Source organism: Heterodontus francisci, chromosome 20, assembly GCF_036365525.1.
Source record: "Heterodontus francisci isolate sHetFra1 chromosome 20, sHetFra1.hap1, whole genome shotgun sequence".
Lineage (NCBI taxonomy): Eukaryota > Metazoa > Chordata > Chondrichthyes > Heterodontiformes > Heterodontidae > Heterodontus > Heterodontus francisci.
In genome coordinates this window covers 92,743,482-92,770,316 of record NC_090390.1, presented here as the reverse complement: position 1 = coordinate 92,770,316, position 26,835 = coordinate 92,743,482, and the positions used below count along the sequence as shown (strand labels likewise).

The following is a 26,835-nucleotide window of genomic DNA, read 5'->3' as shown; positions in this document are numbered from 1 at the left end:
GTCAGTCCCACTCCCCTGCTCAATCCCCGTAACCCTGCAAGTTTATTTCCTTCAAGAGCCCATCCAATTTCCTTTTGAAATCATCGTCTCCGCTTCCACCAGCCTTGTGGACAGTGAGTTCCAGATCATTACCACTTGCTGCATAAAAAATCTCTTCCTCACGTTTCCCCCTGCATCTCTTGCTCAAAACCTTCAATCTGTGTTCCCTAGTCCTTGTACCATTAGTTAATAATCTTGTACACCTCTATCAAATCACCCCTCAATCTCCTTTGCTCCACAGAGAACCCCAGCTTTTCCAACCTAACCTCGTAACTAAAATCCCCTATCCTTGGAACCATTCTGGTAAATCTCCTCTGCACCCTCTCAAGGACCCTCACATCCTTCTTAAAGTGTGGTGACCAGAACTGGACACGATACTCTAGTTGGGGCCTAACCAGAGCTTTATAAAGGTGCAGCATAACTTCCCTGCTTTCGTACCCCAAGATTCCATATGCTTTACTAACCACGCTCTCAATATGTCCTGCCACCTTCAAAGATCAATGCACCTGCACCCCCAGATCCCTCTGTTCCCGCACATTATTTAGAACTGTGCTATTAAGTCGACATTGCCTCACCCTATCCTTCTGCCAAAATATAAAATATAAAACTCTGGTTAGGCCCCAACTGGAGTACTGCATCCAGTTCTGGTCACCCAACTTCGGGAAGGATGTGAGGGTCCTTGAGAGGGTGCAGTGGAGTTTTACCAGAATGGTTCCAGGGATGGAAGATATTAATTACAAAGTTAGGTTATAAAAGCTGGGTTTGTGCCCGTTAGAAGAAAGGAGGTTGAGGGGAGATTTAATAGAAATGTACAAGATTATGACAGGCTTAGATAAGTTAGACATGGAAAAACTGTTCTCATTAACTAATGGTACAAGGACTGGGGAATAAAGGCCTGCTTCCCGACCTGAACGGACCCGACGACATGTGTCGGGTTCGGGTCGGGTTGGGCCGCTCTTCCGGGTCCGGCCTTCGGGCTTGGGTTGGGTCCGGGTCGGGCTGGGTCTGGGTCGGACACACACAGTAAGAATTGCAGGTAAGTGTTTAAAGGAAAAAAACCACGCTCATGTTGCAGCTTCCTGAAGATTGGGAGTCGGAAGGTAAGTAAAGGGAACATTGCGGTAGTCAGGTCAGGCTCGGGTCAGGTCGGGGAGGGTCGGGTCAGGCTCAGGATGAAAATGGAGGGACTCGGGCTGGGTCGGGCTCGGGTCCGATGTGGTTCCGTCGGGTCCGGGTTGGGTTTTTTTTTGTGACTTGAGAAGGCCTTTACTAGCGAACACAGATTGAAGGTTTTGGGCAAGAGACGCAGGGGGAATATGAGAAAGAACTTTTTTATGCAGCATCTGTAATCACCTGGACCTCACTGCCTGCAAGGGTGGGGGACGTGGAGACATAAGAACATAAGAAATAGGAGACGGAGTAGGCCATTCAGCCCTTCAAGCCTGCCCCACCATTCAATAAGATCATGGTTGATCTGCCCCAGACCTCAACTCCTCTTTCATGCCAGCTCCTCATAGATAATCAATGACTTCAAGAGAAAGTTGGATTGGCACTTGAAGGAAATAGACTTGCAGGGCTATGGGGATTGACTCGGGGAGTGTGACTGACTGGATAGCTCCATGGAGAGCCGGCATGGACTCGATGGGCCAAATGGCCTCCTTCTGTGCCATAAATGACTCTATGACTCTAAATGCATCACTTCATACTTGTCAGTATTAAATTCCATTTGTCACTTGTCTGCCCAATCTGCTAGCAAATCTATGTCCTGTGAAGGCGGTTCGTATCATCCTCATTGTTTGTCACACCGCCAAGTTGGGCTTCATCAGTAAACTTTTAAATTCTACTCCAAGATCCCAGTAACTTATATGCAGCAAAAAAAGCAGTGGTCCCAACACTGACCCTTGGGGAACACCACTGACTACCATTCCCCAGTCTGAAAAATAACCATTTACCACAGAGGTAAATATGGAGATATTTAGGAGTGTGTTATGGCACTTGCTGGAGCTGATATGTCTGCTGTCCAGGCAATTGAGCCATTTGATCTGATGGCTGATGCCACTACCATCAGTGTGAAATGGAAAGCATGGCTGGAGGAGTTTGAAGCGTATGTTGACAGTCGCGGTTTGTTTTTGGACGGGGCGACGGAGGTACAGAAGGTACAGCGACAGGCCTTATTGCTGTTCAATGCAGGTGCATCAGTGAGGGAGACTTTCAAGACGTTGCCTGGCGTGGAAGAAAAGGTGGATTATGAATGTGCAGTGAAAGCTTTGAAGGACCATTATGTGGTGGCACCAAATGCCACATTCCAAAGGCATGTTTTCCTTCAGATAAGACAGAAAGCGGGGGAAACAGTAGCCAATTTGTGACTCATTTGAGGCAGGCGTCGGGTGGAATCAATTTTGTTGTAACGAATCTGAATAGCCAGATAATGGATCAGGTGGTACAACATTGCAAGTCAGATAGGTTGAAGCACAGGCTGCTGTTAAGAGGAGGTGACTTAACTATTGGATGACACTTTGAAAATAACAGCTGCATTGAAAGCAGTGGATGGAAAAGTTCACAGCATGAAACGTGGTCCCAATTCCACCATCAACATGACAAAATCTGAGGTTAACCAAGTGGCACAACGGAATCCAGGTACGCATAAATGTAAACAACAAACGTCTGAGAGAGAGTGTTTCAGATGTGGCAACGTGGGGCACTATGGAAGAGATGCCTGTTGCCCTGCCAAGGGAAAGATATGTATAAAAGGTGGGGGCAAAGACTATTTTGCCAAGCAGTGCAGAAGCAAAGCTGAATAGAGTAGGAAGCCTGGCAAACCACGTAAAGGAAAGAGAGATGAAAGTAGGACAACTGTGAGACGAGTTGAAGAAGATGCAGAGAGTAAGGACACAAATAGCGATCACGGATGCATGTTTTCTGTCAACAGCAGCAACCATGAGAAAGTTCCAGTGATTGTTGGGGATGTTGAAGTGAGCATTATTGTAGATTCAGGCAGTGACAGTAATGTTATCAGCAAAGCAGTGTGGGAGGAACTGAAGACAAGGAGAATTAAATGCATGTCTCGAAACTGTGTCAAAAATCATTATCCTCACGAATCTAAAACCCCACTTCAAACTGTTGGATGCTTCATTGCGAGTGTGAGAGGATTGGAATGTAGAGGCAGAATTCGTAGTGATTGAGGAGGATGGTGAGCCTCTTCTGAGCAGAGAAACTGCCCAAGCCTTGGCGGTGCTACACTTGGATTGAAATTAAATTCTGTGAAATCCTGTGTGAGCTTTGGGACAAGTTTGGACCAGTGTTTCAAGGAATTGGGAGGTTACACAACTGCTGAGTGAGATTAACCATTGATGAGAACGTGAAGCCTGTAGCTCAGCCTGTACGCAGAACATCTTTTGGTCTGAGACAGAAAGTTGAGGCAAAGATCAAGTAACTGGTTGACTAAGACATCGTAGAGCCAGTTGAAGGACTAACACTGTGGGTGAGTCACGTTGCTGAAAAGATGAACTTAGCTGGCTCGCTGTCACAACTACTGAAGGAGGATCAAACACACAGATCTTCACTAGAGAAGGAAGCTGAATCGTTCCTGCGGTTTGTGGCAGTTCATGTTACACCCACAGCAATGACAATTAGAGACAATGAAAGAGAGTCAGACAAAGATCCAGAATTGGATGACATCAGACAGATAATCCAAGGTTTCCTGGATAATTGGGGCTCTTTCTGGGGTAGGTGGGACCTCTACAAACAGGATGGTCTTCACCTGAACCAGAGGGGTACCAATATCCTGGGGGGGGAGATTTGCTAGTGCTCTTCGGGGGGGTTTAAACTAATTCAGCAGGGGGATGGGAACCTAAATTGTAGTTCCAATGTACAGGATGTTGAGAGTAGTGAGGTCAGGGATAAGGTTACAAGGACGCAAGAGGGCACTGGCAAGCAAGAACTTGGTTTAAAGTGTGTCTACTTCAACGCCAGGAGTATCCGGAATAAGGTGGGTGAGCTTGCAGCATGGGTTGGTACCTGGGATTTCGATGTTGTGGCCATTTCGGAGTCATGGGTAGAGCAGGGACAGGAATGGATGTTGCAGGTTCCGGGATTTAGATGTTTCAGTAAGAACAGAGAAGATGGTAAAAGAGGGGGGGGTGTGGCATTGTTAATCAAGGAGAGTATTACAGCGGCAGAAAGGACGTTTGAGGACTCGTCTACTGAGGTAGTATGGGCCGAGGTTAGAAACAGGAGAGGAGAGGTCACCCTGTTGGGAGTTTTCTATAGACCTCCGAATAGTTCCAGAGATGTAGAGGAAAGGATAGCGAAGATGATTCTCGACAGGAGCGAGAGTAACAGGGTAGTTGTTATGGGGGACTTTAACTTTCCAAATATTGACTGGAAATACTATAGTTTGAGTACTTTAGATGGGTCAGTTTTTGTCCAGTGTGTGCAGGAGGGTTTTCTGACACAGTATGTAGACAGGCCAACCAGGGGCGATGCCACATTGGATTTGGTACTGGGTAATGAACCCGGCCAGGTGTTAGATTTAGATGTAGGTGAGCACTTTGGTGATAGTGATCACAATTCGGTTAGGTTTACCTTAGCGATGGGCAGGGACAGGTATATACCGCAGGGCAAGAATTATAGCTGGGGGAAAGGAAATTATGATGCGATTAGGCAAGATTTAGGATGCGTAGGATGGGGAAGGAAACTGCAGGGGATGGGCACAATCGAAATGTGGAGCTTATTCAGGGAGCAGCTACTGCGTGTCCTTGATAGGTATGTACCTCTCAGGCAGGGAGGAAGTTGTCGAGCAAGGGAGCCGTGGTTTACTAAAGAAGTTGAAGCGCTTGTCAAGAGGAAGAAGAAGGCTTATGTTAGGATGAGACGTGAAGGCTCAGTTAGGGCGCTTGAGAGTTACAAGCTAGCCAGGAAGGATCTAAAGGGAGAGCTAAGAAGAGCGAGGAGAGGACACGAGAAGTCATTGGCAGATAGGATCAAGGAAAACCCTATGGCTTTCTATAGGTATATCAGGAATAAAAGAATGACTAGAGTTAGATTAGGGCGAATCAAGGATAGTAGTGGGAAGTTGTGTGTGGAATCAGAGGAGATAGGGGAAGCGTTAAATGAATATTTTTCGTCTGTATTTACAGTAGAGAAAGAAAATGTTGTCGAGGAGAATACTGAGATACAGACTACTAGGCTAGATGGGATTGAGGTTCACAAGGAGGAGGTGTTAGCAATTTTGGAAAGTGTGAAAATAGATAAGTCCCCTGGGCCAGATGGGATTTATCCTAGGATTCTCTGGGAAGCCAGGGAGGAGATTGCAGAGCCTTTGATCTTGATCTTTATGCCGTCATTGTCGACAGGAATAGTGCCGGAAGACTGGAGGATAGCAAATGTTGTCCCCTTGTTCAAGAAGGGGAGTAGAGACAGCCCTGGTAATTATAGACCTGTGAGCCTTACTTCGGTTGTGGGTAAAATGTTGGAAAAGGTTACAAGAGATAGGATTTATAATCATCTTGAAAAGAATAAGTTCATTAGAGATAGTCAGCACGGTTTTGTGAAGGGTAGGTCGGCCTCACAAACCTTATTGAGTTTTTTGAGAAGGTGACCAAACAGGTGGATGAGGGTAAAGCAGTGGATGTGGTGTACATGGATTTCAGTAAGGCGTTTGATAAGGTTCCCCATAGTAGGCTATTGCAGAAAATACGTAAGTATGGGGTTGAAGGTGATTTAGTGCTTTGGATCAGAAATTGGCTAGCTGAAAGAAGACAGAGGGTGGTGGTTGATGGCAAATGTTCATCCTGGAGTTTAGTTACTAGTGGTGTACCGCAAGGATCTGTTTTGGGGCCACTGCTGTTTGTCATTTTTATAAATGACCTGGATGAGGGTGTAGAAGGGTGGGTTAGTAAATTTGCGGATGACACGAAGGTCGGTGGAGTTGTGGATAGTGCCGAAGGATGTTGTAGGTTACAGAGGGACATAGATAGGCTGCAAAGCTGGGCTGAGAGATGGCAAATGGAGTTTAATGCGGAAAAGTGTGAGGTGATTCACTTTGGAAGGAGTAACAGGAATGCAGAGTACTGGGCTAATGGGAAGATTCTTGGTAGTGTCGATGAGCAGAGAGATCTTGGTGTCCAGGTACATAAATCCCTGAAAGTTGCCACCCAGGTTAATAGGGCTGTTACGAAGGCATATGGTGTGTTAGCTTTTATTAGTGGGGGGATCGAGTTTCGGAGCCACGAGGTCATGCTGCAGCTGTACAAAACTCTGGTGCGGCCGCACCTGGAGTATTGCATGCAGTTCTGGTCACCGCATTATAGGAAGGATGTGGAAGCTTTGGAAAGGGTGCAGAGGAGATTTACTAGGATGTTGCCTGGTATGGAGGGAAGGTCTTACGAGGAAAGGCTGAGGGACTTGAGGTTGTTTTCGCTAGAGAGGAGGAGGAGGAGAGGTGACTTAATAGAGACATATAAGATAATCAGAGGGTTAGATAGGGTGGATAGTGAGAGTCTTTTTCCTCGGATGGTGATGGCAAACACGAGGGGACATAGCTTTAAGTTGAGGGGTGATAGATATAGGACAGATGTCAGAGGTAGTTTCTTTACTCAGAGAGTAGTAGGGGCGTGGAACGCCCTGCCTGCAACAGTAGTAGACTCGCCAACTTTAAGGGCATTTAAGTGGTCATTGGATAGACATATGGATGAAAATGGAATAGTGAAGGTCAGATGGTTTCACAGGTCGGCGCAACATCGAGGGCCGAAGGGCCTGTACTGCGCTGTAATGTTCTATGTTCTATAAATTGGAAGCGTTGCCCATTCAGAGCGTACATCATTATACAAGATGAACTGTGCACAATTGGGAAGTGTATTCTCAGAGGCAACAGACTTATAGTGCCACAAAAGCTTAGGCCTAGACTGGTGATGCTAGCTCATGAGGGTCACTTGGGAGTAGTTGGTACTAAGCAAAACTTATGAACCAATGTATGGTGGCCAGGGATGTGGAGTAGTTTGTCAAAACATGTCATGGATGTCAACCTGTCAGCAGACCCAATCCACCAGAACCAGTATGCAGAATATTGTTACTGGCTGGACCATGGGAGGATGTAGCAGTTGACTTCTTAGGCTCATCCATCAGGAGAGTACATACTAGTGGTAACTGACTATTATAGTCGTTATTATCAGTATGTGGTAATGAAATCTATAACAGCAGAGAAAACGGTGCTTCATTGTCTGAAATATTTGTAAGGCACAGTCTACTAGTCACTTTGTATTCAGACAATGGGCCACAATTCATTTCACAAACCTCTGCAGATTACATGTAAGTCACAGGCATTCACCATCCACAGAGTAACACCAAAATGGCCATAGGCAAATGGGGAAGTGGAACGACAAAACCAATCCTTCGAGAAATGGATGAGGATTGCTCAGGCTGAGGGTAAAGACTGGAAGGAGGTGTTGTTGTCATATGTGGCCATGTATAGAGCAACTATACACACTACGGTGGGAAAGAGCCCAGCTGAGTTGTTATTTGGATGCAAGATATGCACCAAGATACTAGAGCTGAGAGAAGTGTGAGGTGATGCATTTTGGGAGGACTAACAAGGCAAAGGAATATACAATGGATGGTAGGACCCTAGGAAGTACAGAAAGTCAGAGGGACCTTGGTGTACTTGTCCATAGATCACTGAAGGCAGCAGCACAGGTAGATAAGGTGGTTAGGAAGGTATATGGGATACTTGCCTTTATTAGCTGAGGCATAGAATATAAGAGCAGGGAGGTTATGATGGAGCTGTATAAAATGCTAGTTAGGCCACAGCTGGAGTCTGAGTACAGTTCTGGGCACCACACTATAGGAAGGATGTGATTGCACTGGAGAGGGTGCAGAGGAGATTCACCAGGTTTAGAGGGGATTTGAGGAAATTCTTTTCACCCAGAGGGTGGTTGGAATCTGGAATGCACTGCCTGAAGGGGTGGTAGAGGCAGGAACCCTCAATATTTAAGAAGTATTTAGATGAGCACTTGAAACGCCATAGCATACAAGGCTATGGGCCAAGTGCTGGAAAAAGGAATTAGGATAGTTAGGTACTTGATGGCCGGCACGGACACGGTTTGCCGAAGGGCCTGTTTCTGTGCTGTATAACTCTATGACATTAGAATTGATCAGGACATTTGAGATCATGATGCTGAGAAAAAGGGTGCTACTAAGTTTTATGCAGGCCACAGAAGCGGAGCTAGACAGTCTGGTGTGATACCAGGTAATGAAGTATTGCTGAGACGGGAGAGTCGAGTAATATTTTATGCCATATTACTCTAAGCCACGCGCTGTCAAAAAGGGAAACAATGAGACTGCAAAGTCGCCAGTAGGAATACCGTATGACAGAAATTCTTCATGCGTCAAAAAGCACCACAGTGACAAAGACACAGCAGCAGATGAACCAGATGTAGGAACTGGGGTGAAGCTGTTATCCAGCAATTCAGATGCCCAAGCCAGTGATGCTGATGACAGGCAGACAGCTTACTATCCAGAGGGAGAAACATTGGTTCCAGCAGGACCACGGCGCTAGAGGAGACTATCAAAGCAATATGAAGATTTTGTATTGTGATTATGTTCAAAACAAAAAGGGTGTACGCCAAATGCTGCCCTTGAAACCAAATGTAATTGAAGAAATTCATTTACTCAGTAAGTTAGGAAAATAATGATTTGTTATGTTTGTTTGCAAAATTTATTGCAGTATGTTTGGTAAAGGATGGAGTCTAAGCTACAAAACACCAAGCAGGAAAATCATGGACATGTTTTGGTCTGATAAGGGAGGGATGTCATGATGGCTGATTGGATGTGCGGGCTTGAGTATTAGAGACTATACAGTACTTGGAAGAGAAACTGAAAGAAACTCTCCGTACTATGGGGAGCCACCTGAACTGGGGGGGGGGGGTTGCCCTCAGGTCAGAGAGCACAGGTAACAGCAGTAAGAAGGAGCCTCCATTAAAAGCTTGTTAAATCTTTATTAAAGTTAAATCTGTGACTTCAATTGTGAATCTTTCAGCCTAAGATGTGACATTTGGAGCAGTCAAACAAACAGAGATTTGAATTAGACTGTTCTTCAAAGAGAGAGCACAGCTCCAGTAGATCGAATAACCTCCTCTGTTCTGTAAACTGCAATGGTTCTATCTGTCTCCAATTTTATAATTGATATGCAGGCCCCTTGTGTACAGACCTATTATTTCATGTTATTGCCTTGTGTGGCAGGGTTCTTGAACACTGCCCATTTACTTACTCTATCAATATCTACACTCATGCTCCACCTGCCATACCTTCCTTTATTTGATTACAAAAACAAGAAATGCTGGATTCACTCAGCAGGTCTGGCAGCATCTGTGGAACGAGAAGCAGAGTTAACGTTTCGGGTCAGTGACCCTTCTTCGGAACTGACAAATATTAGAAAAGTCACAGATTATAAACAAGTGAGGTGGGGGTTGGGCAAGAGATATCTCTTGCCCAACCCCCACCTCACTTGTTTATAATCTGTGACTTTTCTAATATTTGTCAGTTCCGAAGAAGGGTCACTGACCCGAAACGTTAACTCTGCTTCTCGTTCCACAGATGCTGCCAGACCTGCTGAGTGAATCCAGCATTTCTTGTTTTTGTTTCAGATTTCCAGCATCCGCAGTATTTTGCTTTTATTTATTTGATTACATCTGGCTTTTCTATAATTTGACCTGTTTGACCCTGAGCTTCTGACCCCATATCCTCTACATCACTAAGACCGTCTACTTCCACCTCTATAACATTGCTTGTCTCTGACCCTACCTCAGTTCACCTACTACTGAAACTGTCATCCATGCCTTTGTTACCTCTAGTTACTAACTTGGACTCTCCGTAAACTTGAGCTCATCCATAACTCTGCTGCTGGAACCCTAGCTCACACTGAGTCCCGTTCACCCGTCACCCCTGTGCCCATTGACCTTGGCTCCTGGTCCAGCAACACCTCAATTTTAAAATTCTCAGTTTTATTTTCATATCCCTCCTTGGTCTCGCCCCTCCCTATCTCTGTAATCTCCTCCATCTCTGTAACCTCATCTCTATGAAGCTCCCTGCCAGAGTAGATCTACTCTACAGGTCAAGCCGGAAACTATTTAACCTATGTCACTTCCAGTCCAGAACCAAGGTCACCCCAACCTCTGTCATTGAGCTGCAATATGCTGATGATGCTTGTGTATGCCCACACTCAGAGGCCGAGCTTCAAACCCTCGTCGATGCACTCGCGGAGGCGCATGAAAGAATGCACCTTAAGCTAAGCATCCGGAAGACAAAGGTCCTGTACCAGCCTGCTCCTGCAGAGCAACACTGCCCCCAACAATCAAGATCCACAGTGAACCACTGGACAATGTAGATCACTTCACATACCTTGGGAGCCTCCTCTCAGCAAAGGCAGACATCGACGATGAAACTCAGCATCGCCTCCAGTGTGCCAGGGTCATCTGAGGAAAAGAGTGTTTGATGACAAAGACCTCAAACCTGGAACCAAGCTCATGGTCTACAGGGCCGCAATGTTACCTGCCCTCCTGTATGTGTCAGAAACATGGACACTGTACAGCAGACATCTTAAAGCCCTGGAGAGATAACACCAGCAGTGTCTCCACAAGATCCTGCAAATTCAGTGTCAGGACAGGCACTCCAATATCAGTGTCCTCTCTTAGGCCAACATCCCCAGTATCAAAACACTGGTCATGGCTAGTCAATTACATTGGCAGGCTACATCGTCCACATGCCTGACACAAGACATCCAAAACAAGCTTTCCACTCTGAACTCCGTCACTGCAAAAGGTTATGGAGGGCAGAGGAAACGCTACAAGGATGTCCTTAAAACCTCCCTGAAAAAATGCGACATCTCCACTGATTAGTGGGAATCTCTTGCTCGAGACCGCCCAAAATGGAGAAGAAGCATCCGCGAAGGTGCCAGCCAGTTCGAACAATGTCCAAGCAGCAACCAAGTGCAAACAGCGGAAGGAGCGTTCGGAAATTCAAGCATCTCATTCACTCGCCTCACCAAACACCACCTGCCCCACCTGTGGCAGAATGTGCGGATCCAGAATTGGACTATTCAGTCACCTAAGGACCCACAACCCTGGAGTGGAAGAAAGTCATCCTTGTTCCTGAGGGACTGCCTAAGAACAAGAAGAATCTCCTCCAGCCCTACAACCCTCTGAGACATCTGCGCTCCTCCAATTATAGTCTCTCGTATATCCCCAACTTTCATCACTCCACCATGGGCAACTGTGCCTTCAGCTGCCTCGGGCCTCAGCTCTGGAATTTCCTCCTAAACCTCTGCACCTCTCTTTCCTCCTTTAAGATGCTCCTTAAAACCGACCTCTTGGATCAAGCTTTTGGTCACCTGTCCTAATATCTCCTCTGCCATTTCCGCCATGTCCAGCCTGATGCCACTACCAAGCGCATCTTCCCCTCTCCTCCCATCAGCATTCGAAGGGATCGTTCCCTCCGCAACACCCTGGTCCACTCCTCCATTACCCCAACACCTCATCCCCTTCCCAAGGCCCCGTGCCATGCAATCGCAGGAGGTGTAATTCCTGTTCCTTTACCTCCTCTCTCCTCACTATCAAAGGCCCTCAACACTCCTTTCAGGTGAAGCAGCGATTTAATTGAACTTCTTTCAATTTAGTATACTGTATTCGCTGCTCACAGTGCGGTCTCCTCGACAATGGGGAGACCAAACGCAGATTGGGTGATCGCTTTGTGGAACACCTTCGCTCAGTCCGAAAACATGCTTCCTGTCGTTTCCCATTTCAACACCCACCCCCACCCCCCCGCCCCCGCCTGCTCTCTTGCTCACATCTCTGTCCTGGGATTGCTGCAGTGTTCCAGTGAACATCAACGCAAGCTCGAGGAACAGCATCTCATTTACCGATTAGGCACACTACAGCCAACCGGACTGATCATTGAGTTCAATAATTTCAGTGCATTACTGCCTCCCCCTTTTTTCTTTTTCTTTTATTTTAGTTTGTTTCATCATTCATTTTTTTTTACATTGTGCCTGCCCACTGTTTTTTCATGTTTGTGCTTTTCGCCAGGGCTGTTCATTATTCTGTCATTTAACACCCTCTCTGCACTACACCATTAACAACCCTTTGCCTTTGCTCCATGACCTTCTGGTCAGTTATTCTCTGTGACCCTCTGTCCTATCAATACCTTCCCTTGTGTTATCTTTTGCCCCACCCCTGCTTTGTTTGCTTAAAACCTATTACATTTCTAACCTTTGCCAGTTCTGATGAAAGGTTATTGACCTGAAACGTTAACTCTGCTTCTCTCTCCACAGATGCTGCCATAAACCTGCTGAGTATTTCCAGCATTTTTTGTTTTTATTTCTATTATCTCCTTATGTGGCTCAGTATCACATTTTATCTTGTGAAGTGCTTCGGGACGTTTTATTATGTTAAAGGCAATATATAAATGCAATTAGATATTGTTGTTACTAATTTCATTGTTCTATAGTTTTCTATATATTCTGTGTAATCCCCTCACTGCTCTAATTTACAACCTACTCCTGTGTCCAAATCACCTTCCCTGAAAGAAAACTGATAGCAATCTAATTTAGGTGAACGTAATCCTGGCTGAACAGCTTTCTCCATCCCACAAACAGTCTCAATGTCCTCATCATCTAAGTGTATCCTTCTTGCACCATTCATCAATCCACTCATTTAGATACCATGATCCCAGGGCTTTTATCAGTCTCACACTATAATGCTAGAGAAATTACATTTGTGAGGTCACAAGTAAGTTCCCCTCCCACTGGAGCCCTTAGTCCCCACTCCAAAAGGTAACAGGTATACCGTTTTGGATACTGTTGAGGGAGATGGCTCACCAGGGGAAGGCAGCAGTAGCCAGGTTCATGGCACCGTGGCTGGCTCTGCTGTTCAGAAGGGTGGGAAAAAGAGTGGAAGGGCTATAGTCATAGGGGATTCGATTGTAAGGGGAGTAGATAGGCGGTTCTGTGGTCGAAAACGAGACTCCCGAATGGTATGTTGCCTCCCAGGTGCACGGGTCAGGGATGTCTCAGATCGGCTGCAGAACATTCTGAAAGGGGAGGGTGAACAGCCAGTTGTCGTTGTGCACATAGGCACCAATGATATAGGTAAAAAACGGGATGAGGTCCTACAAGCAGAATTTAGGGAGTTAGGAGCCAAGTTAAAAAGTAGGACCTCAGAGGTAGTAATCTCAGGATTGCTACCAGTGCCACGTGATAGTCAGAGTAGAAATGAAAGAATAGTCAGGATGAATGCGTGGCTTGAGAGATGGTGCAGGAGGGAGGGGTTCAGATTTTTGGGACATTGGGACCGGTTCTGGGGGAGGTGGGACTATTACAAATTGGACGGTCGACACCTGGGCCGGACTGGAACCAATGTCCTTGGGGGTGCTTTTGCTAACGCTGTTGGGAAGGGTTTAAACTAATGTGGCAGGGGGATGGGAACCAAATGAGGAGGTCAGTGGACAGTAAGGAGGGAGTAACTAAAGCCTGTAAGGAACTAGATAATGAAGTCAGCGTGACTAAGGGAAAGAGTAGACAGGGAGCAGATGATGAACGCAAAGGGACTGGTGGTCTGAGGTGCATTTGTTTTAATGCAAGAAGTGTAGTAGGTAAGGCAGATGAACTTAGGGCCTGGATTAGTACCTGGGAGTATGATGTTATTGCTATTACTGAGACTTGGTTGAGGGAAGGGCATGATTGGCAACTAAATATCCCAGGATATCGATGCTTCCGGCGCGATAGAGAGGGAGGTAAAAGGGGTGGAGGAGTGGTCAAAAAGGATATCACAGCTGTGCTGAAGGAGGGCACTATGGAGGACTCGAGCAGTGAGGCAATATGGGCAGAACTCAGAAATAGGAAGGGTGCGGTAACAATGTTGGGGCTGTACTACAGGCCTCCCAACAGCGAGCGTGAGATAGAGGTACAAATATGTAAACAGATTATGGAAAGATGTAGGAGCAACAGGGTGGTGGTGATAGGAGATTTTAATTTTCCCAACATTGACTGGGATTCACTTAGTGTTAGAGGTCTAGATGGAGCAGAATTTGTAAGGAGCATCCAGGAGGGTTTTCTAGAGCAGTATGTAAATAGTCCAACTCGGGAAGGGGCCATACTGGACCTGGTGTTGGGGAATGAGCCCGGCCAGGTGGTTGAAGTTTCAGTAGGGGACTACTTTGGGAATAGTGATCACAATTCCGTAAGTTTTAGAATACTCATGGACAAAGACGAGAGTGGTCCCAAAGGAAGAGTGCTAAATTGGGGGAAGGCCAACTATACCAAAATTCGGCAGGAGCTGGGGAATGTAGATTGGGAGCAGCTGTTTGAAGGTCAATCCACATTTGATATGTGGGAGGCTTTTAAAGAGAGGTTGATTAGCGTGCAGGAGAGACATGTTCCTGTGAAAATGAGGGATAGAAATGGCAAGATTAGGGAACCATGGATGACAGGTGAAATTGTGAGACTAGCTCAGAGGAAAAAGGAAGCATACATAAGGTCTAGGAGGCTGAAGAAAGACGAAGCTTTGAAAGAATATCGGGAATGTAGGACCAATCTGAAACGAGGAATTAAGAGGGCTAAAAGGGGTCATGAAATATCTTTAGCAAACAGGGTTAAGGAAAATCCCAAAGCCTTTTATTCATATATAAGGAGCAAGAGGGTAACTAGAGAAAGGATTGGCACACTCAAGGACAAAGGAGGAAAGTTATGCGTGGAGTCAGAGAAAATGGGTGAGATTCTAAACGAGTACTTTGCGTCGGTATTCACCGAGGAGAGGGACATGACGGATGTTGAGGTTAGGGACAGATGTTTGATTACTCTAGGTCAAGTCGGCATAAGGAGGGAGGAAGTGTTGGGTATTCTAAAAGGCATTAAGGTGGACAAGTCCCCAGGTCCGGATGGGATCTATCCCAAGTTACTGAGGGAAGCGAGAGAGGAAATAGCTGGGGCCTTAACAGATATCTTTGCAGCATCCTTAAACACGGGTGAGGTCCCGGAGGACTGGAGAATTGCTAATGTTGTCCCCTTGTTTAAGAAGGGTAGCAGGGAAAATCCAGGTAATTATCGACCGGTGAGCCTGACGTCAGTGGTAGGGAAGCTGCTGGAGAAGATACTGAGGGATAGGATCTATTCCCATTTGGAAGAAAATGGGCTTATCAGTGATAGGCAACATGGTTTTGTGCAGGGAAGGTCATGTCTTACCAACTTAATAGAATTCTTTGAGGAAGTGACAAAGTTGATTGATGAGGGAACGGCTGTAGATGTCATATACATGGACTTCAGTAAGGCGTTTGATAAGGTTCCCCATGGTAGGCTGATGGAGAAAGTGAAGTCGCATGGGGTCCAGGGTGTACTAGCTAGATGGATAAAGAACTGGCTGGGCAACAGGAGACAGAGAGTAGCAGTGGAAGGGAGTTTCTCAAAATGGAGACGTGTGACCAGTGGTGTTCCACAGGGATCCGTGCTGGGACCACTGTTGTTTGTGATATACATAAATGATTTGGAGGAAAGTATAGGTGGTCTGATTAGCAAGTTTGCAGACGACACTATGATTGGTGGAGTAGCAGATAGTGAAGGGGACTGTCAGAGAATACAGCAGAATATAAATAGATTGGAGAGTTGGGCAGAAAAATGGCAGATGGAGTTCAATCAGGGCAAATGCGAGGTGATGCATTTTGGAAGATCCAATTCAAGAGTGAGTTATACAGTAAATGGAAAAGTCCTGGGGGAAATTGATGTACAGAGAGACTTGGGTGTTCAGGTCCATTGTTTCCTGAAGGTGGCAACGCATGTCAATAGAGTGGTCAAGAAGGCATACGGCATGCTTTCCTTCATCGGACGGGGTATTGAATACAAGGGTTGGCAGGTCATGTTACAGTTGTATAAGACTTTGGTTCGGCCACATTTGGAATACTGCGTGCAGTTCTGGTCGCTACATTACCAAAAGGATGTAGATGCTTTGGAGAGGGTGCAGAGGAGGTTCACCAGGATGTTGCCTGGTATGGAGGGCGCTAGCTCTGAAGAGAGGTTGAGCAGATTAGGATTATTTTCATTAGAAAGACGGAGGTTGAGGGGGGACCTGATTGAGGTGTACAAAATCATGAGAGGTATAGACAGGGTGGATAGCAAGAAGCTTTTTCCCAGAGTGGGGGATTCAATTACTAGGGGTCACGAGTTCAAACTGAGAGGGGAAAAGTTTAGGGGGGATATGCGTGGAAAGTTCTTTACGCAGAGGGTGGTGGGTGCCTGGAATGCGTTGCCAGCGGAGGTGGTAGACGCGGGCACGATAGCGTCTTTTAAGATGTATCTAGACAGATACATGAATGGGCACGAAGCAAAGAGATACAGACCCTTAGAAAATAGGCGACAGGTTTAGATAGAGGATCTGGATCGGCGCAGGCTTGGAGGGCCGAAGGGCCTGTTCCTGTGCTGTAATTTTCTTTGTTCTTTGTTCTTTATATCTCTTTATAATTAATATCACCAATAGTTGGGTCCCCAAAATAATCTCCATCAACAGTAAATAAGAGATCTAAACTCTTATGGTCTGAAGTGTATGTATGACAGCAGTACTGCACGAGTAGCTGTGCTAAGGAAGTGAACCAGTAAACACAAGATGTTAAACAATAAACACAAGATTTTAGGTCAAGAAATTGGCAAATTGTAAACACTGTGAATGCTGAGCTACATTTTACAAAGAGAAATACATCCAATCCTGTACCTATCTCTGCTCTCTGTGGGGCGATCCTGGCAACAGCCGGGGACCCCGGTGTTCCCCGGCTGAGTCTCTTTTCTGGTGTCAGTGCAGTTGCATCACCATTAGTCTGTTCGCAAGGCAACGGAAGGCTGATTTCCTTTGTGGTGAGTGGAGGATGATCATAAGGGTTGGATTCATTCTCTGTCTGAACATCTTTCTCGCTGCACGTTTTCTTGTTCAGAAGGTTACTTATCTCCATTATGTTCCCAATGATCTCTACTGGCCCAGTAAGAGGCTTTTTCCTTGGAGAAAATTCGTCCTTGACTTTTCTTAAGTAAGATGCTGGTGCCCATCCCTCTTTGCCTTGATATCTGGAAAAAGATGATTTATAAACTGAATAAATATATTTTTCACAACTGCCTCAATTGATGTAAGTACCAACCCTTAAAATTCCAGTGACACGATACTGTTGTGAGACATACTGCCCTGTCGCTGAAGAAAATAACCATTCAATATAGAACTGTACTTCTCTCTAAGGACTGCAAAATCTCGGTACAAGGAGGGAGTAGAGGATAAATCAGGTAATATAGCCCAGTTAGTTTAACATTGGTTTTGAGCAAAGTTTTAGAATCCAAAATTAGAAATGCCTAATTGAGGTTCAATTTATTAAAGAGGATTAAGTGGTAGAAAGTCAGAGACACCAATTTGTTCTCTTAAACACCTTATTGAAATTTTTTATTGGACATCAAAAGGAATACAGTGAAGATGATGTGTCCAGGTTAGCAGAATGGGCAGACTAGCGGCACATGAAATGTCATGTGGAGCAGTATGAGCCATTGTGAGCAGAAAAATAATGGCAAGACACTGAACTATTTTTTAAATACACTCTTGGCACGTGGGTGTCGCTGGAAAGGTGATTATTGATTAAAGACATAGAGTTAAACAGCACAGAACAGGCCCTTCGGCCCACTGTGTCCGCGCTGGCCGTCAAGCCTATCTATTCCAATCCCATTTTCAGCATCTGGCCCGTAGCTTTGTATGCTATGGCGTTTCAAGTGCTCATCTAAATACTTCTTAAATGTTGTGAGGGTTCCTGCCTTTACCACCCCTTCAGGCAGTGTGTTCCAGATTCCAACCACCCTCTGAGTGAAAAAACCTTTCCTCAAAGCCCCTCAAAACCTCCTGTCCCTTACCTTAAATCTATGCCCCTGGTTATTGACACCTCCATTAAGGGAAAAAGTTTCTTCCTATCTATGTCCCTCATAATTTTGTACACCTCAACCAAGTCCCTCCTCAGCCTTCTCTGCTCTAAGGAAAACAACCCGAGCCTATCCAGTCTCTCTTCACAGCTGAAATGCTCCAGCCCAGGCAACATCCTTCTGAATCTCCTCTGCACCCTCTCTAGTGCAAGCACATCCTTCCTATAGTGTGGCGACCAGAATGGTGCACAGTACTCCAGCTGTGGCCTAACTAGCATTTTATACAGCTCCATCATAACCTCCTTGCTCTTATATTCTGTGTCTCGGCTAATAGAGGCAAGTATCCCATATGCCTTCCTAACCACCTTATCTAGTTGTGCTGCTGCTTCAGTGATCTTTAGACAAGTGCATCACTGTCCCTCTGACCCTCTGTACTGCCTAGGGTCCTACATTCCATTGTACATTCCTTTGCCTTGTTAGTCCTCCCAAAATGCATCACCTCACACTTCTCAGGATTAAATTCCATTTGCCACTGCTCCGCCCATCTTACTATGTCCTGTAATCGAAGGCTTTCCTCCTCACTATTTATGACACCACCAATTTTCGTGTCATCTGCAAACTTACTGATTATACCTCCTATAGTCACATCTAAATCATTAATGTACACTACAAACAGCAAGGGTCCCAGCAACGATCCCTGCTGTACACCGCTGGTCACATGCTTCCAATCGCACCAACAGCCCTCGACCATCACCCTCTGCCTCCTGCCACTCAGCCAAGTTTGGATCCAATTTGCCAAATTGCCCTGGATCCCATGGGCTCTCACCTTCTTGACCAATCTCCCATCTGGGACCTTATCAAAAGCCTTACTGAAGCCCATGTAGACTATTTCAACTGATTTACTCTCTCTCATCTACACATCGAGTCACCTCCTCAAAAAATTCAATCAAATATGTTCGACATGATCTCCCCCTGACAAAGCCATGCTGACTATCCCTGCCTCTCCAAGTGGAGATTAATCCTGTCCCTCAGAATTTTTTCCAATAGTTTCCCAACCACTGATGTTAGACTCACCGGCCTGTAATTACCTTGTTTATCCTTACTACCCTTCTTAAATAATGGTACCGCATTCGCTGTCCTCCAGTCCTCTGGTACCTCTCCTGTGGTCAGAGAGGATTTGAAAATTTGTGTCAGAGCCCCTGCTATCTCCTCCCTTGCCTCACATAACAGCCTGGGATACATCTCATCTGGGCCTGGGGATTTATCCACTTTTAAGCCTGCTAAAACAGCTAATACTTCCTCCCTTTCAATGCTAATATGTTCAAGTATATCACAATCCCCCTCCCTGATCTCTACACCAACACCATCCTTCTCCATAGTGAACACAGATGAAAAGTAATCATTTAAAGCCTCACCTATGTCCTCCAGCAACACACACAGATTGCCACTTTGGTCTCTAATGGGCCCTACTCTTTCCCTGGTTATCCTCTTGCCCTTAATATACTTATAAAACGCCTTGGGATTTTCCTTTATCTTGCCTGCCAATGTTTTTCATGCCCCCTCTTCACTCTCCTAATTACTTTTTTAAGTAACCCCCCCCCCCCCCCCACACTTTCTATACTTCTCTAGGACCTCCACTGTTTTCAGCCCTCTGAATCTGCCAAAAGCCTCCTTTTTTTACCTGATCCAATCCACAATATCCCTTAACATCCAGGGTTCCCTGGACCTATTGGTCCTACCCTTCACCATTACAGGAACATGTTGGCCCTGAACTCTCACTATTTCTTTTTTGAATAACTCCAGCTGGTCTGATGTAGACTTTCCGACAAGTAGCTGCTCCCAGTCCACTTTGGCCAGATTCGGTTTCATCATATTGAAATCGGCCTTCACCCAATTCAGTACCTAACACCCTGCACCCCGCCTTTCCAGCTCCCCCTCGCACCCCCTTCCCTCCAACCCCTCCCCCCGCAACCCCTCCCCCCTGCACCCCACTCCCCCCACCGGCATCCACCTATCCCTGAGCAGGGGTCCTAACAACCCCACTGCCTTGTAGGCATCTCGGGAGTGACCAAGGCTAAGGGAGTAAACCCTAACAGAAAATCCAGAGCGGAACCCCGAAGACGGTCATGTGTTCACCTTTGGCATGTTTCCGGCAGTTCCTGCAGCCATACCGGTGCCAAACGTCGTGCTCTACACTCCTTTGGACCCCACCAGGAAGGCCAAGAGGGGGGTTTTGACGCTTGGGCAACTCACAACCGCCATACATCCGCCCAAGCATGCGGCATGGAGAGGTCACTCCATAGTCGCCTCAAAGCGAGCAAAACAACACAGAAGGCAGCAGTTACGGGTTATAAGTCCAGCTCAATTGGCGTAGAGATTGGGCGCCACAGGTTGCCTTTGTCGGTGGGAGAGGTCATCGCATCTCACTGGACAGCTACCGCCCGCCTCAAACCGGGCAGCCCCCGGTCAGTAAGGTTCTGTCCCGCCACAGTCCACCTGCTTCAATGGGTGCTTGGAGCTCAGGGTCATTGCCTGACAAGTGGACTGTAACACCGCACCAAACAGCATGACAAAAAAAGGAAAGAAGGTACCAGCCCTTCGTTTTGCAAGCTGGAACAATGTGTCCTGGCCTGTCGGAAGACCTTACGCAAATCAACGATTCTCGGAAGACCGCCATCATTAACAACGAGCTCAGTAGACTCAGTGTGGACATTGCAGCACTTCAGGAGACACGCCTCCCTGCGAGCGGATCTCTAAGAGAGCAAGACTACACCTTCTTCTGGCAGGATAGGGATCCTGAAGAACCAAGACAGCATGGAGTGGGCTTCGCCATCAGAAACTCCTTGCTCAGCATGATAGAGCCACCTTCAAATGGCTCGGAACGCATACTGTCCATCCGACTGCTCACCACCTCTGATGCAGTACACCTACTCAGCATCTATCCTCCAACACTCTGCTCCCCGCCTGAAGTTAAAGACCAGTTCTATGAGGAACTCCATAATATCATTAGTAGCATCCCCAATACCGAACATCTGTTCCTGCTGGGGGACTTTAATGCCAGGGTTGGGGCCGACCATGACTCATGGCCCTCCTGTCACCAGGTTTCATGGAGGCACCCAAGATCACGACGTTGGCACCAGCTGGACCTCATCGTCACAAGGCGAGCCTCTTTAAACAGCGTTCAATTCACACGCAGCTTCCACAGTGCGGACTGCGACACCGACCAATCCCCGGTGTGCAGCAAGGTTACACTCAAACCAAAGAAGCTGCATCACTCCAAATAGAAGGGCCGCCCGCGCATCAACACTAACAGAATTTCTTATCCACAGCTGTTACATAAGTTTCCAAATTCATTTGAAAATGCCCTTCAAAACACTCCTACAGGGGATGCAGAGACCAAGTGGGCCCACATTAGAGACGCCATCTATGACTCAGCAATGACCACCAATGGCAAACGTGAGAAACAGAATGCAGACTGGTTTCAATCTCACTTTGAAGAGCTGGAACCTGTCATAGCCGCTAAGCGCATTGCACTGTTGAACTACAAGAAAGCCCCCAGCGAGTTACCATCCGTAGCACTTAAAGCAGCCAGAAGCGCTGCACAAAGAACAGCCAGGCACTGCGCAAATGACTACTGGTAACACCTCTGCAGTCGTATTCAGCTGGCCTCCGACATCGGAAACATCAGAGGAATGTATGATGGTATTGATAGCTTTTGGGCCAACCATCAGGAAGATCGCCCCCCTCAAGTCTAAAACAGGGGACACAATCACTGACCAACGCAGGCAAATGGACCACTGGGTGGAGCACTACCTGGAACTGTACTCCAGGGAAAATGTTGTCACTGAGACCGCCCTCAATGCAGCCCAGTCTCTGTTGACGTACAGCCAACAAAATCGGAACTCAGTGATGCCATTGATCCTCTAGCCAGTGGAAAAGCCCCTGGGAAGGATGGCATTACCCCTGAAATAATCAAGAGTGCTAAGCCTGCTATACTTCCAGCACTCCACGAACTGCTTTGCCTGTGCTGGGACGAGGGAGCAGTACCACAGGACATGCGTGATGCCAATATCATCACCCCCTATAAGAACAAGGGTGACCGCGGTGACTGCAACAACTACCGTGGAATCTCCCTGCTCAGCATAGTGGGGAAAGTCTTTGCTCGAGTCGCTTTAAACAGGCTCCAGAAGCTGGCCGAGCGTGTCTACCCTGAGGCACAATGTGGCTTTCGAGCAGAGAGATCGACCATTGACATGCTGTTCTCCCTTCGCCAGCTACAGGAGAAATGCCGTGAACAACAGATGCCCCTCTACGTTGCTTTCATTGATCTCACCAAAGCCTTTGACCTCGTCATGCAGACGTGGTCTCTTCAGACTACTAGAAAAGATCGGATGTCCACCAAAGCTACAAAGTATCATCACCTCATTCCATGACAATATGAAAGGCACAATTCAGCATAGCGGCGCCTCATCAGACCCCTTTCCTATCCTGAGTGGCGTGAAACAGGGCTGTGTTCTCGCACCTACACTGTTTGGGATCTTCTTCTCCCTGCTGCTCTCACATGCGTTCAAGTCTTCAGAAGAAGGAATTTTCCTCCACACAAGATTAGCTGGCAGGTTGTTCAACCTTGCCCGTCTTAGAGCGAAGACCAAAGTATGGAAAGTCCTCATCAGGGAACTCCTCTTTGCTGACGATGCTGCATTAACATCCCACACTGAAGAGTGTCTGCAGAGACTCATCGACAGGTTTCCGGCTGCCTGCAATGAATTTGGCCTAACCATCAGCCTCAAAAAAACAAACATCATGGGACAGGACGTCAGAAATGCTCCATCCATCAATATCGGCGACCACGCTCTGGAAGTGGTTCAAGAGTTCACCTACCTAGGCTTAACTATCACCAGTAACCTGTCTCTCGATGCAGAAATCAACAACCGCATGGGAAAGGCTTCCACTGCTATGTCCAGACTGGCCAAGAGAGTGTGGGAAAATGGCGCACTGACACGGAACACAAAAGTCCGAGTGTATCAAGCCTGTATCCTCAATACCTTGCTCTACGGCAGCGAGGCCTGGACAACGTATGTCAGCCAAGAGCAACGTCTCAATTCATTCCATCTTCACTGCCTCCAGAGAATCCTTGGCATCAGGTGGCAGGACCGTATCTCCAACACAGAAGTCCTCGAGGCAGCCAACATCCCCAGCATATACACCCTACTGAGCCAGCGGCGCTTGAGATGGCTTGGCCATGTGAGCCGCATGGAAGATGGCAGGATCCCCAAGGACACATTGTACAGCGAGCCCGTCACTGGTATCAGACCCACCGGCCATCCATGTCTCCGCTTTAAAGACGTCTGCAAACGCGACATGAAGTCCTGTGACATTGATCACAAGTCATGGGAGTCAGTTGCCAGTGATCGCCAGAGCTGGCGGACAGCCATAAAGGCGGGGCTAAAGTGTAGCGAGTCGAAGAGACTTAGCAGTTGGCAGGAAAAAAGACAGAAGCGCAAGGGGAGAGCCAACTGTGTAACAGCCCCGACAACCAATTTTATCTGCAGCACCTGTGGAAGAGTCTGTCACTCTAGAATTGGCCTTTATAGCCACTCCAGGCGCTGCTCCACAAACCACTGACCACCTCCAGGCGCTTACCCATTGTCTCTCGAGACAAGGAGGCCAAAGAAGAGGAAGATTTCCAGTCCATCTTTGTCCTTTTCCATAACTACCTTAAATCGTACACAATTATGGTCACTATCCCTGAAATGCTCCCCCACTGACACTTCTACCCCTTCTCTGGCTTCATTCCCTAAGATTAGGTCCAGTACTGCCCCTTCTGTTGTAGGACTTCCTACCTGCTGGCTCAAAAAGCTCTTTAAGAATTCCGTGCCCTTTCAGCCTTTTGCACTAAGACTATCCCAGTTGACATTGGAGAAGATGAAATCCCCTCCTATTATTACCCTATTATTTTTACACCTCTCTGAGATTTGCCTACATATCTGCTCCTTTATCTCTCCCTGACTGTTTGGAATCCATTTCTAGTTGCCCTTGAGAAGGTTTTGGTGGATATCACGCATACCGGAAGTGCGATGATACAACAATCATGGACTAACTCCGAAGAATTACGAAAAACGGAATTTGTCTTTCAAAAAATGAACTTTTATTTTTAAAAGTGAACAATGGTCCAAAATGGCCACCGAAGAAAAGGGGAATTGGCCTTTTGTGTATTCAAACAGTCTGACAAAGAAAGATGTTAATGGGCCCAACTTACACCGATCCTAAAACATTCCAGAATTGAATGTCTTCTTCTGAAACAAAGGAGGTGAGAAGTAGCTACATCCTGGGCCATTCTGCAATCACCATGGGGAGAGAGGAGAATGTCTCCTACCAGGAGGTGAGAGATGACAGAGTTTTAGCTTAAAAAGACAGCCAGAGAGAGAGAGAGACACTGACCCAGAAGGTGAAGCTGCTTGCAACAGTTTGAGTTCCAGCCAAGCCATGAAGCACAGTAATATAAAAGCAAAATACAGCGGATGCTGAAAGTCTGAACAGATGCTGCCAGACCTGCTAAGTATTTCCAGCGTTTCTTGTTTTTATTTCAGGAAGCACAGTAACCAGCTGAAAAAATCCAACATCTCCAGCATACAACAGTGAGAGCTAGAAGTAACCTACCATCTTCTACAGAAAGGTGGGGGGGGGGGGGTGAGCAGCCAGCAGTCGTGATCCACATTGGTACAAACGACATAGGCAGGAAGAGAGATAAGGTCCTGCAAACTGAATATAGGGAGTTAGGCAGAAGGTTAAAAAGCAGGACCTCTAGGGTTGTAATCTCAGGATTACTCCCTGTGCCACATGCTAGTGAAGGTAGGAATAGGAGGATAAGGCAAATGAATGCGTGGCTGAAGAGCTGGTGTAGGCAGGAGGGCTTCAGCTACTTGGATCATTGGGATTTCTTCTGGTGCAGAGGTGACCTGTACAAGAAGGACGGATTGCAACTGAACTGGAAGGGGACCAATATCCTTGAAGGGAGGTTTGCTGGTACTACTCAGGAGGGTTTAAACTAGTCTGGCAGGGGGGTGGGACCGAAAGTAGTAGTCTATCCGATGAGATAGTTGAGGCAAATGTAGAGGATAAAGCAAGCAAGTCCAGTAGGCATAAAAACGGTTAACAGAGAAGCAGGGTTCTGAAGAAGGGTCACTGACCCGAAACGTTAACTCTGCTTCTCTTTTCACAGATGCTGCCAGACCTGCTGAGTGGTTCCAGCATTTCTTGTTTTTATTTCAGATTTCCAGCATCCGCAGTATTTTGCTTTTAATTAAGTCCAGTAGGCAGGCCAGGCAGGGGCAGGACAGGGAGCGTGGAAGGTCTGGTAGGCTAAACTGCATTTATCTTAATGCAAGAAGCTTTACAGGTAAGGCAGATGAACTCAGAGCATGGATCGGTACATGGGATTGTGATATTATAGCTATTTCGGAAACGTGGTTGAGGGATGGGCAGGACTGGCAGCTCAATGTTCCGGGGTACCGATGCTTCTGGCGTGACAGAGGTGGAGGTAAGAGAGGAGGGGGCATTGCACTATTGATTAGGGAGGATATCACGGCAGTACCTAGAGAGGATATCCCGGGGGAAACGTCCAGCGAGGCCATATGGGTAGAAATTAGAAATAAGAAAGGGGTGATCATTTTGATGGGATTATACTATAGGCCCCCCAATAGCCAGAGGGAACTGGAGGAGCATATATGTAGGGAAATCACAGATAGGTGTAGGAATTATAGGGTTGTAATAGAAGGTGATTTTAACTTCCCTAATATTGACTAGGACTGCCTTAGTGCTCAGGGATCAGATGGGGAAGAATTTGTCAAATGTGTCCAGGATAGTTTTCTGAAGCAGTATGTGGATGGCCCGACTAGAGAAGGGGCTACACTCGACCTCCTCTCAGGAAATGAGGCTGGGCAGGTGGTTGATGTGTCAGTGGGGGAGCACTTTGGGACCAGTGACCATAACTCTATTAGCTTCAAGATAGTAATGGAAAAGGATAGGACTGGTCCTCAGGTTGAAGTCCTAAATTGGGGGAAGGCTAATTTCGATGGCATCAGACAGGAAGTCTCTAAAGTTGAATGGAAAAGGCTGTTTACAGGTAAAGGGACGTCTGGCAATTGGGAGGCTTTTAAAAGTGAGATAGGAAGAGTTCAGGGCTGGCATGTTCCTGTTAGATGGAAGGGCAAGGCTGGCAAGTTTAGGGAACCTTGGTTGACAAGGGATATTCAGGTCTGGTCAGGACAAAGAGGGAGGCATATGTCAGGTATAGGCAGCTGGGATCAAGCGAGTCCCTCGAGGAGTACAGGGGATGTAGGAGTACACTTAAGAAGGCAATTAGGAGGGCGAAAAGGGGCCTTTATTTAAGAAGGGCAGCAGGGATAAGCCAGGGAACTACAGGCCGGTGAGCCTTACATCAGTGGTGGGAAAGTTATGGGAAGGGATTCTGAGAGACAGGATTTATATGCATTTGGAAAGGCATGGTCTGATTAGGGATAGTCAGCATGGCTTTGTGCGTGGGAAATCATGTCTCACGAATTTGATTGAGTTTTCTGAGGAGGTGACCAAGAGGATTGACGAGGGCAGGGTGATGGACGTTGTCTACAAGGACTTTGGCAAGGCCATTGACAAGGTCCCGCGTGGTAGGCTGGTCCAGAAGGTTCGAACACATGGGATCCAGGGTGAGCTCGCCAATTGGATACAAAATTGGCTTGGTGATAGGAGGCAGAGGGTGTTGGTGGAGGGTTGTTTTTCAGATTGGAGGCCGTTGACCAGTGGTGTGCCGCAGGTATCGGTGCTGGGCCCTCTGTTGTTTGTCATATATATTAATGACTTGGATGTGAATGTAGGGG

At 46.8% G+C, this 26,835-nt stretch overlaps 1 protein-coding gene across 2 annotated transcripts in view; it reads right to left on the bottom strand.

Annotated features, from left to right (window-relative positions):
• The window catches only part of sh3pxd2aa (SH3 and PX domains 2Aa), an 822,856-nt gene that overhangs the window by 21,145 nt on the left and 774,876 nt on the right, over positions 1 to 26,835 (bottom strand). For both annotated transcript variants that reach the window (XM_068053246.1, XM_068053247.1), the window contains one exon: positions 16,785 to 17,131. In XM_068053246.1, coding sequence (XP_067909347.1) covers positions 16,785 to 17,131 — 347 coding nt within the window. The remainder of the gene's footprint in view (positions 1 to 16,784; positions 17,132 to 26,835) is intronic.